This window comes from Scleropages formosus, chromosome 10, assembly GCF_900964775.1.
Source record: "Scleropages formosus chromosome 10, fSclFor1.1, whole genome shotgun sequence".
Lineage (NCBI taxonomy): Eukaryota > Metazoa > Chordata > Actinopteri > Osteoglossiformes > Osteoglossidae > Scleropages > Scleropages formosus.
Genome location: NC_041815.1, coordinates 16,456,227 through 16,472,923, shown reverse-complemented (window position 1 = coordinate 16,472,923; position 16,697 = coordinate 16,456,227). Strand labels below are relative to the sequence as shown.

At 47.3% G+C, this 16,697-nt stretch overlaps 1 protein-coding gene across 4 annotated transcripts; it reads right to left on the bottom strand.

Moving 5' to 3' along the window:
- Positions 1 to 211: 211 nt before the first annotated feature.
- nlrx1 (NLR family member X1) lies at positions 212 to 8,897 on the bottom strand. 4 transcript variants are annotated; one of them, XM_018742653.2, is made up of 9 exons: positions 8,584 to 8,897; positions 5,525 to 5,648; positions 5,339 to 5,414; positions 4,850 to 4,956; positions 3,955 to 4,565; positions 2,306 to 3,735; positions 1,387 to 1,473; positions 943 to 1,194; positions 212 to 669 (listed from the first exon to the last, which is right to left on the bottom strand). In XM_018742653.2, exons 2-9 carry the CDS (start codon positions 5,625 to 5,627, stop codon positions 336 to 338), a joined length of 3,000 nt encoding a protein of 999 aa, XP_018598169.1. In that variant the 5' UTR covers positions 5,628 to 5,648; positions 8,584 to 8,897; the 3' UTR covers positions 212 to 335. The 4 variants fall into 4 exon arrangements, with proteins under 4 accessions (XP_018598169.1, XP_018598172.1, XP_018598170.1 ...); XM_018742656.2 differs by having other exon boundaries at positions 3,955 to 4,205; XM_018742654.2 differs by lacking the exon at positions 8,584 to 8,897 and adding an exon at positions 8,031 to 8,266.
- Positions 8,898 to 16,697: the final 7,800 nt, after the last annotated feature.

Genomic DNA, 16,697 nt, shown 5'->3' with positions numbered 1-16,697 from the left:
CGGTAAATTATGGAACGATGATGTTATATGAGGGGGACATGGTGGCGCGGTGGGTTTGACCGAGTCCTACTCTCTGGTGGGTCTGGGGTGCCTTGCAATGGACCGGCGTCCCATCCTGGGTATGTCCCCTCCCCCTCCAGCCTTGAGCCCCGTATTGCCGGATTAGGCTCCGGTTTGCCGCGATGCCGCTCGGGACAAGCGATTTCAGCCCGTGTGTGTGATTTTATATGAGGGGTTAATATTAACATATTTAAGAAAATGAAAGAGTTAAAGAGGGACTTCCTGGACAGTAACAGTATGTTGCTCCTCACTACTTTTATGCTTGTTGTCCAGCCTCAGCTTTTAGGGGAGCCACTCTCCAACATGCGTAGGCATGCCCTCACGCCCCTCTCTACCCGCAGGAAGTGCAGCTTCTTCAGGATGTTGTACTGCTGCCGCCGGCCCAATTCAAGTTCTCGGAGGAAGATCCGCAGCTGCTCACACACTCTGGCTCGCTCCCAGGAAGTGGCATTCTCGCGGATCACACTCAAGATTGGGTGCCAGTCTTTGGACAAGTCCGCACCCTCCGTCACCGAGGCCAGAACCTTTACTTTGTGAGAGGAGCCAGATGTGCTGCTGTTGATGTACAAAGACTGCTTCCCCACCTCACTCAGCTGGTTGAGGTACAGGCTGTGGGGAGATCAGAGATATCAGTGCTGAGAGAGATCTCTCTATGGGTTTCTTCCTTAGCAAAGAATTCAGCTGCTTTTACACATTGTTCCTGTATATCTAATATGGACAAGCAGATGGTACAGCTGTGGCATTCCAAATTTGACAAGTTTCTTATGTATTTCTCTATGCATTCCAACAGGTTTAACATTTCGGAAGCCATCCTGAACTTTTCTGTTTCTGGATGAAGACCACAGCAGAGATGACTCTGGTGAAGGTGAGGGGGCTACTCACTGCACAGTGTGTATGCTAGGGTGCTCCCTACAGGCCTCCACCAACTGCAGGGCAGCAGTGTCTCCAATCTGGTTGTAGGCCACGTTGAGCTCCTCCAGTCCTGAGTGGGAGCTCAGCTTCTCAGCCAGTTGAATGGCGCCGCTGTCGCCCAGGCCTGTATGCATGAGGTCCAGCCGACGCAACGAGCGGTTCTCTGGCAAGGCTTCCAGCAGGCTCTTTGCACCTGACTCCAGCAACTCATTGTCACATAACCTGCAGCCACACAGATTGTTACTGGCAAAAACACATCTGCTCCTTTACACCAAGCCAAGCGAGAAAAACAGAATAACTAGTAAACAATAATAACTTTCCTAATTCCTGTCACCATTTCATTGACAAAAATATAAATTGCTAAAAAACAATCAACTATATGGCTAATTAGCAGAAAAAGAATGAGTGTCTTACTGCAAGGATTTAATTGCACAGCTTGGATCAAGCAGGATATCTTTCAGGATATTGCAGGATCCAGGACCCAGGCTGTTAAACTGGAGACTGGAAATGTAGAGGTAGGAACACAAACTCACACACATGCAGTTAGGTCTTCTAAGAGGTAATGTGGATACTAATATCTGCAAAGACATCATACACATCTCTCAAACTCTGTTCTTCCACATGCCTGAGAGTAGTCATGTACTCTGGTGACATCAGTGTGAAACAGATTCATCTGTCTTTTTAAAGTGAAATGGAATGAATGCATACTCAACTGCCACTGACCCACCACCACACAAGACAGATGAACCTGTTTCATACTGAACTCAGACAAATTCCATGCAGTAACAAAACACCCGAGTAAAATCGTGCCATCATAATAATTCAGGCAGATGGTAAAAGGAATCATATATTAAGTATAGTGCAAGAAACACCTTTACACAGTAAACCTCTTCTACCTTTACATTATAGAGTCATGGTAATATTCAGCACTTTATCATTTAAAAATTTGAGAGACATGTTTGCACAATAAATTTCAGAGTAGAATGAGTAAACTTACTGCATTAGCATTTAAGGTACATGATATCAGGTCAGTCATCTAATGGTGAACAACCGTGAGACATTCAAGGTGAGGAAAGGTTTGAAAGTGCTTTAAAATGACCCTTATCTGGATGTCTTTGGACTAAGGGAGGGAACCAATGTGAACATGTGGATAACATGCAAATTCCACAAAGACAGTGTTAGATTTGAACCATGACTCAAAACCACAGCCCAAGATTTGTGAGCCCCAGTGTTACCTGCTACACCAATGTGCCACTATTTAGCACTTAAGGGCCTGTAAAACAATTACCAGACATCAACAAATTATGATAAAGTTAACAAGATGGGCACTCACTTCAACCTTCGGGTGCGAAGGAAGGCTGGTCTCAACATCTCCAACAGCTCCTGGGTAAGATGGCATGAAGATAGGTTGAGCTCATTCAGCAGGTGCCTGGGAGGGGTGCAGCTGAGCACCGAGCTCAGGACAAAGCACTTGAGGGGCGTCATGCGTACGGTGGATAAGTTAATGACTCTGAGGGAGCCCAGCACCTGAGCAGTGAGACGAGGGTTCTGGAACTCATATAGAAAAACGAGAAGATCCATTAACTCAGCTGGAGGCTGCGCCTTGCGACTCTCTCGTACCAGGTAGCGGCTGAGGGCATGCGTGATCTGCGACACAACTGTGCTGGTGATTCGGCAGCCCAGCTGCTCCAAAAGTGCCCGGTTGCCATAGTGCAGCAGGCCACCCATAAAGATGGGGTAAAGCTCAAAGGGCTTTTGGTCTGACTGCTGCTGGGGGGCAGGGCCCTGCACACCCAGCAGGCTCTGCTCCACCTGGTCCAGCACGTCCTCATTAAAGCTGTCCTCTGAGCGGAACATCTCAGCTGCCATGGTGCGAGCAATGCGGCCCTTTGTAAGGTTGATGATGCGCTCAAAGAGACTAGGCACTAGCCGGAGAAGATTGAAAATGGCAAAAATTCTAATGGGAATGAACTTGGAGAGGATGGTCACCAGGCTGGTCAGGTCCTCCCCAGCCTGCCCCACTGCCTGGGAAACTTCCCGGCTCAGCTTCTCCACGAGGGTCTTATTTTCACCCAGCACCACGTAGAGAGCAGCAAGGTATTCTTGCATGGCAGGCACAGCAAACACATAGCGACGCTCAACTTCTTCACCGGCTTCCTGAGGCTTGATGCTCTCCACACAGGGCACCAAGAAGAATGCCAGCACATCAGTACGGAATACGGCCAGCTGCTGCAGCTCCTCATCTGTTTTGGTTTTACCACCAACCCACTGTTCCAGCTCCTCCTCAGAGAAGCGTGTCCGTTTGTTTTTGACACCATCAAAAGCCAGCTTGCCAACTGTCCGCACCACGTACAGCATCAGAGAGGTCTGCTGATCGCTCGTGCTACTGGAGGCAGCTTCTAGCACCTCTCCACCAAAGTTAAGTCGAAGAAAGCTAGTGTAGATGCCAGTGAGGGTACGGATGGGAGCTTGGGTGTCGGTAAAGTGGAGGAAGTGGAGGGTGGCACAAGTCAGCCAACAGTAAGATGGCAGGAAACAGGCAGCAGCCAGCTGACTCTCCCTCTGCAGGTTGAGGTAGAGCAGTTCAATCAGCGATTCTGCCTCTGGGTTGAGCTTCTCTGCAGACTGCTGCAGTAGTCTGCTTGTGAAGTATGACCTCTGCCGGTCTGGGTTGTTGAATCCACAAATCTGCACATAGCGGTCCACATACTTCTTTGGGATGTGGTCCACAGCTGACAATCTGGTAGTCACCAATATGCTAGCCTAGAGTACAAGGTGGATAAAAATCAGGAAGTCTTGACTATATTTATAGAAATTAACTGCATAAGATTTACATTCCAGAGTCTCAAACTTTGTGAAAAATGGAATACATCTGTACAAGCAGTTGAGTGCAATCTACATTAACCTAAACATCTAGAGTCCATAATAGCTGCCAAACATCTGAAACTTCAGGACTCAGGGTGTTACTGTGATTTTTCTTACCTCAGGGAGGAGATACTTCCTCAGGAGATTGACCATGATGGCCCAAGTAGGAAGAGGCTCGTTGGGGTCACTGCAAAGCTCAGTGGACGCAATGCGAAAGTTCAGCTTCATCCTTTCCATACCATTAAAGATGAAGAGTACATCCCGAGCCTGGTGGCCTTCTCCACTGAGATACGGTGTGCGCCGAAGGTGTAGGTACTTCTTGCCCACTAGGTCGCGTAAGGAGGTGGGCTTGGTTGACTGAAAGAGATCTTCACAGGAGAAGGGAATCACCAATTTAAATTGGGAGAGGATGGAGCCAGAACACCAGTCAAGCACTAGCTTGCGCACTGCCGTGCTTTTTCCGGTCCCAACAGCTCCATACATTAACACATTGAGCCCACACTCAGCACCATCTTTAGCTGAGGTTTCAAAGAGCTGCTCCATGCTCAGGGAGGGGTAATACGAGATATGGGCCTTCTGAACACCCCTGCTCTCTGCAGGCTTCCTCTCTAGAATGAGTGGTTCCACGTGCATGGTCTCTGAAGAAAAGTACCCTCCAAACTGCTTCTCTTCCTGAGGCAAATGACTGAACCACAGAGTCAACCGATCCTTGTGGATCTCAATAGGGTCTATGGATGAGGAAAGAACTCAGTCACGTGACCTGCTCCAGCAAGACAAAACATCACAGAACTACTAGAGAATAAAAAGGCTATATGCCTTGAACCCTGAACAAGATTAAGTGGTTAATGCACATTATCAAGTGAAACACAAACAGATTTTGTTTGCCATTTATGTATTTATTTAAAACAATCAGAAACATTGAATATACTGGTTTAGTGGTTTGTGGAGTTGCCTGTTGGTACTGATGCTGGATGGAACTGCTTTCTTTTCTTTTCCTAGCTACTACTTTTACCTGTATCGGCGGCACTGGAACCCCAAGGACGGAAGATGGAACCAGCAGAGAAGAACCCTGGGGCCTCCACCAGCTGCTTCCATGATGAATGAGCTGAACATTGTTTCCTGGGGGGGGAATGACAAGGAATAGGGCAATTTCACAGGCTGACCCCAGGCAGTATGTTACATGAAGATATGAATTAGTCACCCAAATTTTGCCAAGTGAAATGTCAGAAAGGAGTATCTGAGTAGGCTACAGGGAATGGACCAAATTACTTCAACAAAATATAATCATGCAAAATTTTAAAAAGTGGAAGTCACTAGAAATAAAATATTTGCATCTAAAAGCCATAAAACCAAAGAAGGATTTTGCCAACTGCAGTTCAACATGAGTATCTTGCTTTATCTGAAAGCACATATACGGCACCACATTGTGAAGTTTAATTTCCACATCTGGAGATCTGACATTCCCCATAATGTGCAAAAATGGAAATTAAAGCTGACTTACCAATTCAGAACAAAGGTCTTTCTTCTCTGGTAACTTATACTGTAGCATTTACTTGAAGTATGGTTCAGACTTACATCTAGAAACAGACAAACCGTCAAACGTTATCTTCTGTATTATCACTTAACAGGAACAACAACAAGTCACCTCAACAGCAGCATCTGAGAGGATAAAGGAATCAAATCATACCCTGCCATAGGTTAGGGACGCGGGTTTCGGAGGAAACCCCTTGGCATTTCCCATGCCATCTCCTCAGTGGTCCAATGCCCAGATGCCTCCTGCTCAGCCACATTATACCACTGTAGCAGTTTACCTTCAAAGGACATAAACAATCACACTCCACTGCTATTTCCCTTCAGATGGTTGCAACCACTATTACAACACTGGTTTTTCTGTTGAATTTAGGTGTGACACAATGAGTCAGCTGTTCCAACATGAAAGACAACAAAGAAGTTATTTAGGTGCACTTACCAGGTTGCTTGAAGGACATAGCTTTCTATGTACATTATTTCACAACACCAGAATGAGTTCATGCTTCAACATTAAACCTAACCTTAGCCAATGACCTCTGACATCCATGACTAGAAAAATAAAAAGAAAATATAAATAAATTACTCTTTCTGCTAAATAAACTTTTTTGCCCTGATACTCTAACCCATGCTGGAACACCTCAGTTTTAGGAATAAATCCTCACATCAGTGTGACATTCTATCTTTTGCAGACACAGGAGGCCACAAAACACTGCTGTCTTAAGCTCTCAAAACTGACTATTTTCAATATGTCCTCCACTTCTCATAGACCCTCCTTCACCTTTTCCCTCCACGACGGTCTACATTCTTCCCCTGGCAAATCCCCTTCAACCTTTCCCACTGGGAGAAGTGACAACTAGCAGGGCACATTTAGCACCGCAGGCAGCATTTCAGCTGTTCCCTCACAGACACTGCCAGGAAGGCAAGAAAGTGGTGTCAGATAACTACGGCAAGCATGCAACACCGAGTGGGATGCTCAAAGCATTTAGCGCAGTTATTAAGAACTCGGACACTGAAGCTGTGTTTAAGCCTCAGGATGGGCAGTACATGTGTGCAATACATGACATTCTTACAGATATATAAAGGTGTATAAAATGTTAAAACAGGAAACCACACAATAATCATCTTACAAGAATACGAAACACCGGTACTCAAAGTTTAGAAAGTGTGTGATAAAAAGAGCTCTGTCCACTTCTGCTGCACCATCTGTAGAAAAAGCCCATGCACTTATATTTGCAGCTTTAAGAATGCATTTCATTTACTTTAACCACTGAATTCAAAAGCAGTTTGTTAACCAAGAAAAAATCAAGTCATAAACAAAATCAAGCAATTATTCCACCCGTATCAGCAAAATAACAGGCTTTGGGGTGACTGTCACTCAGAGGTGATCTTACAGCAGATACTGCCCTTGAACTAAAAACTCAGAGACGTTCACATGCATATAACACAAGACTGGATGTTTGAGAAGAGGATGAAAACAACGTGGGGTAAGTCCAGTTGCGACTCGATTTGCATTGCAAGTGGATCAACAAGCTAAGACAAGTCCTACCCTTAACAGGATGATGCAGGAAAGAAACCTGCTGTACCCTGAAGCACAGTGAACTTCATGTCTCAATGCTGTCAAAATGTCATATCATCTTAAATCCCTTCAAAAGTACAAAATCAGTGACTGTAAAAACTAACACTTCAAAGGCAAAAAATTAGATCAATAAATTAAACAATTAATTTACTGACGCAAATCTCTCCACATACTGGCCGAAAGCACCTTTCCCCCTTTTACAACTACGCCGGTCCAGTAAACTGAGAATGCAGGGGCCCCCCAGAGTAAATCAGAATCACCACTCCAGCGCTGTTCTCCATTTCCTACTACTGTCCGCTGTCAATAGGCCAAAAGCAGAGGTTCCAGGAACCCCAGAGCGCTGCCCTTCCTTCCTTGTCTGCGCACCACGTGAGTAACCTTTCCGGTTTTGGGGCTTTGATCAGACCGGTCAGGGGTTCTTTGTCCTTGAAAGGTCAGCGATGTCCTTTGGGGGAGATCACTCGCGGGTCACTGTATGTGTCAACATCTAGTGACCTAGTACTAATATATAATAATATCCGTTCTACTACCCACACAGCGAACGGATTTTGCACGCGACCCCCCCCCCCCCCTCTGGCCTGGCTGGAGAGACCGCCTTCTGAAGGCCGGCGAGTAACGCTTCGTTTTACAGACTCGGTGGTACAAATCGCGAGACATTAACTACAGCGACTCTCCGGCGAATCATTTATTTATCGTGTTTGCAGGAAACCAACCGATTTAAATAACATTACGAAATTAATTCAAAGTACTGTGTCGTAACTGTAATTAAGATTCATTTCACGTTGTTTCACTTCCTAATACTCATGCTCAATACCAGAACGTCGAATTGTACTAGTACGACTGTCAGTTACCATCACTATTATTATTATTATTATTATTATTATTCATGATGGCAATAATAATAATACTAAACGGGTTTATAGTCCGTCAAGTTTCTGATGCAACGTCACACACTGACTGAGTCCAGGAGATAAAACAAATTAGAAAAAATCTAAACAATACAATGTGCAAAATAATAATATATTAAATATCATATGTCTGTTCGAATTAACCGATTGAGTTTTCAACCGATTACGGGAGTACTTACACAACAATGTTTTTGTTGCTAATAATAGTTAGGTACTCTTGACTTTGGCGGATAATCATAAAATGGAGACGAAGCGAAGGTTTTCTGACTCCAAATCTGGCGAAAGTTTTAATGAAATTCTATCCATTCCGTGCACTCAAGTGTGAGTAGGTTGGAGAATTTCTTTCAAAACGAATTGACGTGTAGGTGTACGCCCGGCGGCAGCTGTGCAGCTCGCTTTCGCGCCGGGTCCGAGCTCTCACGCACTGGGAGGGAACTTAGTTAGGAGGGTGCAGCAAATTTAGGCAATTCTCCTGAATGCACATGATTCGAAGGCGCATTTTACTCTGTCGACAACTTCGCTAAGTTTGGCTGTGTAGTCAGTGTGCAACACACACAGCCCACTTGCACAGCAGCGCACTTCCTCAGCTCCCCGGCCCCGCCGCGTGAGACGGCGAACCAGGCGCGCGCGCACACGGCACAGCACCGGGACAGTCAAGTGCCTTCCTTATCATAATGGTTATTTGCACGCCACGTGTAAATCGAGGCGATTAACCCATTTCCCAGTGTTTACCTCTCCTCCCAGAAGGCGCAGTGAGTATGTTAGGTGTTCATAGGCACCATGTTTCAAAGCGGAGTCATCTTCACGTCATCCGGCCTCCTCCTCTCCGTTCTTCCTGGTCTCGCACATCAGCTCAACGAGAACAAACACACACGCAGTGTAGTGCTGCATCTTTTCATGGAGAAGTGCACGTGTTCCCGTCTGATTGTGCACAACGGTTTAAACAGCGCAATCCAGCGAATGTGTTTGGCGAGCATAACAGTAATAGTTCAGGCGCCTCTGATCACGGTGACAGCAGAAGGAGATACAAGTAAAATAAAACGGACTTAATGACAGCGGAAAGCGCCTTGTGACTTCTGCATAGAAACTACGCTGACCACAATGCAGCGCGCTGAGCGTTTCCGCTTGCGCTGCCCTTAACGCCACAATCATAGGTTTGCTGACGGTGTCCTTACTGCACGTTGTTTCATGTGTATGTAGTTCACCGCTTGCCACTAACGGTATGGTTTCTACAGCAGTAAGAAGGCGCTTGTCATTACCTCTTTTTTTTTACTACTGTGTTCATTCACGGTGCTACCACAATGCACATACAGTATCTAAAGTATGTTTTTGAAAAGTAAAAATGTTTGCAGTAACTAATATTTTAAGTATGTTGGGTTCCTTATCTGTATGAAGGCTGAAAGAGGAAACAAGGACACCCAAAAACACCACGTGGAGGACAATAACATCTGAACTAAAGGAGATGAACCTCACCTGGGGTGAGGAACAATGTGTTGCCAAAGACCGGATCAGATGGAAGCAAATCATCTCAGCCTTCTGTCCCAGCTGGGATGAAGAGGACTAAGAATAAGATATTTTTGGATGTTCAACTGCAACTTTTAGTGCCACACCAAAGGAAATTTACAGTGTAGTCTTTAGTAACAGGGGGCGCAGTGGGTTGGACCGGGTCCTGCTCTCCGGTGGGTCTGGGGTTCGAATCCCACTTGGGGTGCCTTGCGACGGACTGGCGTCCCGTCCTGGGTGTGTCCCCTCTCCCTCCAGCCTTACGCCCTGAGTTGCCGGGTTAGGCTCCGGTTCCCCGCGACCCTGTATGGGACAAGCGGTTCTGAAAGTGTGTGTGTCTTTAGTAACATTTCCTATAATTTCTTATTGTGAAAATGTGTTCATAATTCTTCTGTTTGGTACTTTCTCAGCCCATTTTACCACTGCATACCACTACGTATGATCAGCAGTCATTGCTGCTGCCTGACGACATGAAAGGAAACGTTTAGCTAGTAACTCTTTGTGAATTATTACAGGCGCAAAATAATGGAAACACCCGGTGTACTGTTCTCCCTGCGTGTTGTGCACACCCAGTACGTTAACGCAGTTTAACAGCAAGCCAAACTCGATTCTCACGAGCCAGGATTATGAGCGTCTTGCTCCTTTATTGTCTCCAAATGTGAAAATGCGAGTGAAACTATAATAAACAGAAACAGTAAAGGAAACTTAGTCTAATTACAACAATCGTCATAATAACTAGTTAAATCGTTTGCCGATAGCACACTTAGCATGACACAGCGCGAACTCACACACGCGTTTTACAAGACAGTAACGTGGAGTTACGGCTGAATAAACAGAGTTTACATTACAAAGGTCAAACTTAAAGCACGTAAACATTTTAGACAATGTCTGCAAGAACTTCACAACTTACAGTTATTGCTTCCACGGGCGTAGGAAAGCACACAGAACTCAAGACGCTTCCACTATGCCTATCGCGACAGTAGCGCATCATGGAAATAGCGCATGTGCACAAATTGCGTATAACTTACGGAAATAAAGGTTCCGCTCAACAAAGCAATTAATCACATGAACTAAACAAATCTGCGGGCAGAACACTCCCCGTCTGGCATGACTAATGCCACTAAATTTAAGCTGTTTTCTCTCTGTCCTTTTCAATCCCGTTCTTCCCAGTCATTTTCCAGCAGAAGGACGACGTCAGAGATGGGCCGCAGGTAAGTCTTCGAGGTGCCCTGAGATGACGTCCGTACTTCAACTGTGCGGACCTTTCCATCGCTGCTTGGAGAGGTTGACGTGACCAGAGCCATTGGCCACTCATTCCTAGGCGCTTGACTTTGGTGTAACAGCACAATGTCCCCAGGTTGCAGGTTCCGATGCGTTCTGTGCCACTTACGTCTTGAATGGAGCGTACTTAGGTATTCGTTTCTCCAACGGCCCCAGAATTCATTCGCAAGCGCTTGCACTTGCCTCCACTGGCCTTTCAGGAGATCTTTTCCAGTGAAGATTCCTGGTGGAGCATGTAGGCCTGGCTTTTGAGTTAGGAGCATGGCAGGGGATAGCAGAACTGGTGAGGAGGGATCCGATGAGATGGGGACCAGCGGCCTTGCGTTGATTATTGCTGAGGTCTCTGCCATCAGGGTACACAGAACCTCATGTGTCAGGTGAGTGCGTTTGTTTTGTAAAAGCATAGAGTCTAATATTCTGCGAGTCACCCCAATCATACGCTCCCACACTCCCCCCATGTGGGAGGCGTGCGGGGGATTGAACTTCCATGTGCAGCCGTTGCTGTGGAGATACTTCAGGATGCTGGTCTGCCTCTCAAGACACCCCATGCCCAGTTCCGCGCTGGCAGCGACGAAGTTAGTCCCCCTGTCTGACCTAAGCTGCTTTGCGGGGCCTCTAACTGCAAAGAATCTCCGCAATGCATTGATACAGCTGGTGGCATCCATAGACTCTATAACTTCGATGTGTACTCCCCTGGTACTCATACATGTGAACAGAATGGCCCACCTTTTGCTTTGCGCTGCACCTCCACGAGTGCGTCGAGTGACCACCGACCATGGTCCAAATATGTCCAGCCCCACGTACGTGAAGGGTGGAGATGTGTTGAGCCGCTCCGGAGGGAGGTCAGCCATCTTTTGCACTCCTACCTTCCCCCTGAGCTTCCGGCATATTACACAGCGATGAAGGATAGAACTCACCAGCCTCTTGCCAGCAACAATCCACAGTCCAGCCGCTCTGATGGCCCCTTCTGTGAACTGACGCCCCTGGTGTTTCACTTCCATGTGGTGGTGTTTCACAAGCAGCTTGGTAACATGGCTATTCTTTGAGAGAATGATTGGGTTTTTTACCTCTGATTCAAGGGAAGCATGTCTGAGACGCCCTCCGACCCTCAGGAGGCCATCACTGATGTAGGGGTCAAGGGTCAGGATTGGACTTGAATTAGGGACTTCTGTGTTTGCTTGAAGAGCAGCATATTCGTTCGGATATGTGTCTCTTTGAACAGACTCTAGTATGAGCCTCCTGGCTGCTTCGAGTTCTCCAGGAGTGCGAGGCCTGCTACATTGATGCCATCCTTTACACATGTGCTGCGATGTGTCGGTGGAGCCTGACTTGTGGGAACGTGCCTGATGTATCAAGAGGGAAACAGCTCTCAACAAGGAGTTCCATGTGGAAAAATGCTGGAATCTTTCAGAGCCAAGTCGCTTAGCTTCGATGTGGGTAGCGAGAGCCGTTACTTGCGGTCTGACGTCCACGTCCATTTCAGGGTCTATCAGTTCAAAGTGCTCGTGCTTCTCTGGCTTTGGAGGCTTATAGAGGAAGTCAGGTCCCTTGAACCACATTGTGTTCATGAGCTGTGATGCAGCCACAGATCTGGTGGCTAAGTCGGCTGGGTTCTCTTCTGAAGAGACGTAATGCCACTGCTCAGGGGACGTTGTCTGGCGTATGCGATTCACGCGATTGTGTACGTAGACAAAGAATCGCTTTGAGTCATTACAGAAGTATCCGAGGACCACCCTGCTGTCGCAGTAGAATTGTACAGCGTCCGGCTTGTGGTCCAGTTCGTCTAAGATCAGCTCCGCTATCTCAACCGCCAGGACGGCCCCACAAAGCTCAAGGCGTGGGATTGTGGGCTCCGGCTGCGGTGATAGTTTTGCCTTTCCCAGGACAAATCCAACTTCACAACGGCCATCTTCAGTGACAGCTCTTAGATAAGCTACTGCCCCTATGGCCCAGTTTGAGGCATCGGAAAAAAGACACAGTTCCGTGTACATAGGTCTTGAGAGTGATTTGGGTATATAGCAGCGAGGCACGTGGAGGCTGCTTAGCTCCTCGAGTGACGATTTCCACACTTCCCATTTGCTCATCTTTTCATCTGGCAGAGGAGCATCCCAATCCTGAACTCCACTGGACAGCTCCCGCAACAGCAATCTGCCTCTGATCGTCACTGGTGCTGCCAGACCCAAGGGGTCAAAGATGCTGTTGACGACTGATAGCACCCCACGACGGGTGTAAGGCTTGTCAGTGACAGCTACTTTAAAGGTGAACATATCTGTGCTGATGTCCCAGCATAGGCCTAGGCTCCTTTGGGCCGGCAGAGTCTCATCATCTAGACCCAGGTCTTGGATGCCTGAGGCCAGTTCTTCTGGTTTGAAGGCTTTCATCACAGTGATGCTGTTTGATGCGATTTTGTGCAGCTTCAGGTTAGACTCTGCAAGTGATGCACAAGTACGCTTCAGTAGGTCTACAGCTGTAGACTCTGTAGGAAGGGATATGAGCCCATCGTCCACATAGAAGTGTCTTTCAACAAAGTGCCTTGTGTCAGCTCCATACTTTGGTTCTCCTTTCTGAGCAGCTCGCCGCAGACCGTAGATAGCAACCGCCGGGGATGGGCTATTGCCAAAGACATGCACTCGCATGCGATATTCTTCTATCTCTTTGGATAGGTCATTGTCTTTATGCCACAGGAATCTCAGGTAGTCTCTGTGGTCGTGCTTTACCAGGAATCCATAAAACATCTGTTGGATATCAGCAGTGACTGCGATGAGATCCTTCCTAAACCGTAACAGCACACCCAGGAGAGTATTGTTCAGATCGGGGCCTGTAAGCAGCACTGAGTTGAGGGAGACACCGTGTTGTTGGGCGCTTGAGTCAAACACGACTCGTATCTGCCCTGGCTTCTGCGGATGGTACACCCCAAAAATGGGCAGGTACCAACATTCTTGCTTCTCATGGATGGGCGGTGCCTTCTCTGCATGTTTGTTCTCGAAGAGCTTTTCCATGAAGGAGGAAAACTGTTGCTTCATCTCCGCGTTTTTGCTCAGAGTGCGTCTTAAAGACCTAAGGCGGGACAGTGCTTGCTCTCTGTTGTTCGGGAGTGGGGGACGAGGTGACTTAAATGGTAAGGGAGCTACCCAATTGTTCTTTTCATCCTGATGGACTTCTTTCTCCATAATCTTTAGAAAGATCTCATCCTCGAAGGACATGGCACATTTGTTGTCATTGTCTGTACGCTGAAAGACCCTAAGCCCGAGCTTGTCTTCAGGTTGCATAGGTTTTGACATGGATGTAGAGAGACCATACCTGCGCTCCCCGCCGTAGCACGGTTTTTCCTTTACCCTGATGCTGTTATGGCAAGGAGTGAGGAGAGACGGGCGTCCGTTCTGTAGGATGTGGGTTCTGAAGACACTCAGAGTTGGTTTATGAGCATTGTCAATACACACGTCACCTACAATTACCCAGCCTAAGTCTAGACGCTGAGCAAAGGGTGCATTATGTGGTCCATTGAGTTGCTCTCGCACCTTGTGCACACGTATCATGTCTCTCCCTAGCAGGATCATCATCTGCGCGTCAGGATCTAGCTTGGGAATGTGGGGAGCAATGTGCCTTAGGTGAGCGTGCGCGAGAGCGACCTCTGGAGTTGGAATCTCAGATCTATTGGTCATTATCTCATTGCACTCAATGAGTGGTGGAAGGTCCATGCACACACCTCCATTCACTGCTTCAATTTGAAAGCCTACCGCCTTTCTTCCAGTCATCTCCGTGGTGCCTGCGCATGTCTTCATCAGGTATGGTGACAGGTTGCTCTCAACCCGGAACAGGTGGAAAAATTCAGAGCGGGCCAGTGAGCGGTTACTCTGATCGTCAATGATGACATACATTGTGATGGAGTGCTCCGGTTGACCCCGGGGGAAGACACGCACCAGGCACACCTTTGAGCAGGACCGCGTGAGGCTGCCCTTTCCACAGACCTTGGTGCATCGTGATGTCACCTCGAGTGGAGGACTGCCTCGTGCTTCTGCGTCTGGTTCTAGAGTGGTCAGTGAAGCAGGAGGTTGGGAGGTGAGAGGGTGCATTGCAGAGCAGTGTCTTTCGCTCTCACACTCGCCGCATTTCAAAGTCGCTTGACAATCCTTGGCCTGGTGCCTTGGAGAGCAGCACTTAAAACAGCGTTTGTGTTCCTTTAGGATGCTTTTTCGTTCCTGCAATGTTTTCATTCTGAATAGCCTACATTTTTCCAAAGGATGAGTTCTCTTGTGCACAGGGCAGTATCGGGCTAGATCGTTGTCTCCTCTCTCAGCCTCTGTAGTGCTTGTGGAGTCTGCGTCAACTGTGGCAGACACGTCTGTCTTTTGCACAGATATAGCAGTCTTGAATCCGCTGTGCTTTGACTGAGTTCTCTCACCTTTGTTATAAGACTGACCGCTGCCAGACAAGGTGAAACTTGGGTCATTTCTGGCCTTAGCCTGGTCATAGACAAAGTCAACAAAAAATGAAAAAGGAGGAAAAGTTACTCTGTGCTGTTCCTTGTATAGTGAGCCGGTGAAGAGCCATTTGTCTTGCAGGGCTGGAGGCAACTTTTCCACTATGGGCTTTATCCCACGAGGAGTATCGAGGTAGGCCAGGCCAGGAAGATAGCCATCATTTTTAGCTGCGAGCAGCTCCATGAGAAGATCGCTGAGCTCTCTCAGTTTTGTGTTGTCCTTAGCCGACAGACGGGGGAAGCTATCCAATCTTTTAAATAGGGCATTTTCCACTATTTCTGGTGTAGCATAGCATTCCCGAAGTCTTTCCCAGGACAGATGGAGGGCAGCTCTGGGGTCAGTAACATAAACGGCACGGATCCTTCTCACATGCTCAGATGACTCTTTACCCAGCCATTTCACGAGAAGGTCCAACTCTTCGCTATATGTGAGCCCCAAGCCCTGTGTCGCGTTGAGGAATGAGGACTGCCATGCTCTGAAGTTCTCTGGCGTGTCATCGAATTTGGAGAGACCAGTGGTCACTAATTCTCTGCGTGCTAGGAACTTGGCAAAGTCCAACATGGTTGAAGTGTTAGCATGAGAAGGATGCTGACCATGTTCTCTGCGTGGGTAATCCGATGGTCGTGAAGTAAGTATGCGTTCAGTTGCACATGCGTGCTGATCTGCTGAGGGTCTGAAGAGATTGAGCGGAGGCTTCTCCTCTGCAGCTACAGGTGTTGTTTGCTGAGTATCATTGTTCGCAGCGTGCCGGATTTCATCGTGATGCGATAAAGCAGGAGTCTGAGTACTGACCTGTGACCGGTGCCGCACATATTCTTCCGTGCGCTGCTGAATCACTTGTGGCGAGACAGCGCTCCTCACACTTTGCATGTCATCATTTCCCATAGCTGCGGCTGCTTCTAAGATTTCAGCGTTTACTCGCGCAGCTTCCGCTTCCTTTTCAATCTCCAATGCTTCTAATTCTAGATCTAGCCTAACTCTCTGCTTTTTTATTTCTAGCTGTCTTTTAGCATAAGCCACCTTGGTAAGAGCTGCTTCAGCTGAGGCTCTAGCCTTGGCAGCAGCCTCCATGATAGATGACTCGGAAGAAGATGAGCGCTTAGAGCTCGCTCTTGATGCTGCATGGACTGAAGAGTTAGGTGAAGATGGACGCTGCATGCTTGCGTTCCTGTATTTTTTCCTTGCACCCACCGCTGGTATAACTTTTCACTGTACTGTTCTCCCTGCGTGTTGTGCACACCCAGTACGTTAACGCAGTTTAACAGCAAGCCAAACTCGATTCTCACGAGCCAGGATTATGAGCGTCTTGCTCCTTTATTGTCTCCAAATGTGAAAATGCGAGTGAAACTATAATAAACAGAAACAGTAAAGGAAACTTAGTCTAATTACAACAATCGTCATAATAACTAGTTAAATCGTTTGCCGATAGCACACTTAGCATGACACAGCGCGAACTCACACACGCGTTTTACAAGACAGTAACGTGGAGTTACGGCTGAATAAACAGAGTTTACATTACAAAGGTCAAACTTAAAGCACGTAAACATTTTAGACAATGTCTGCAAGAACTTCACAACTTAC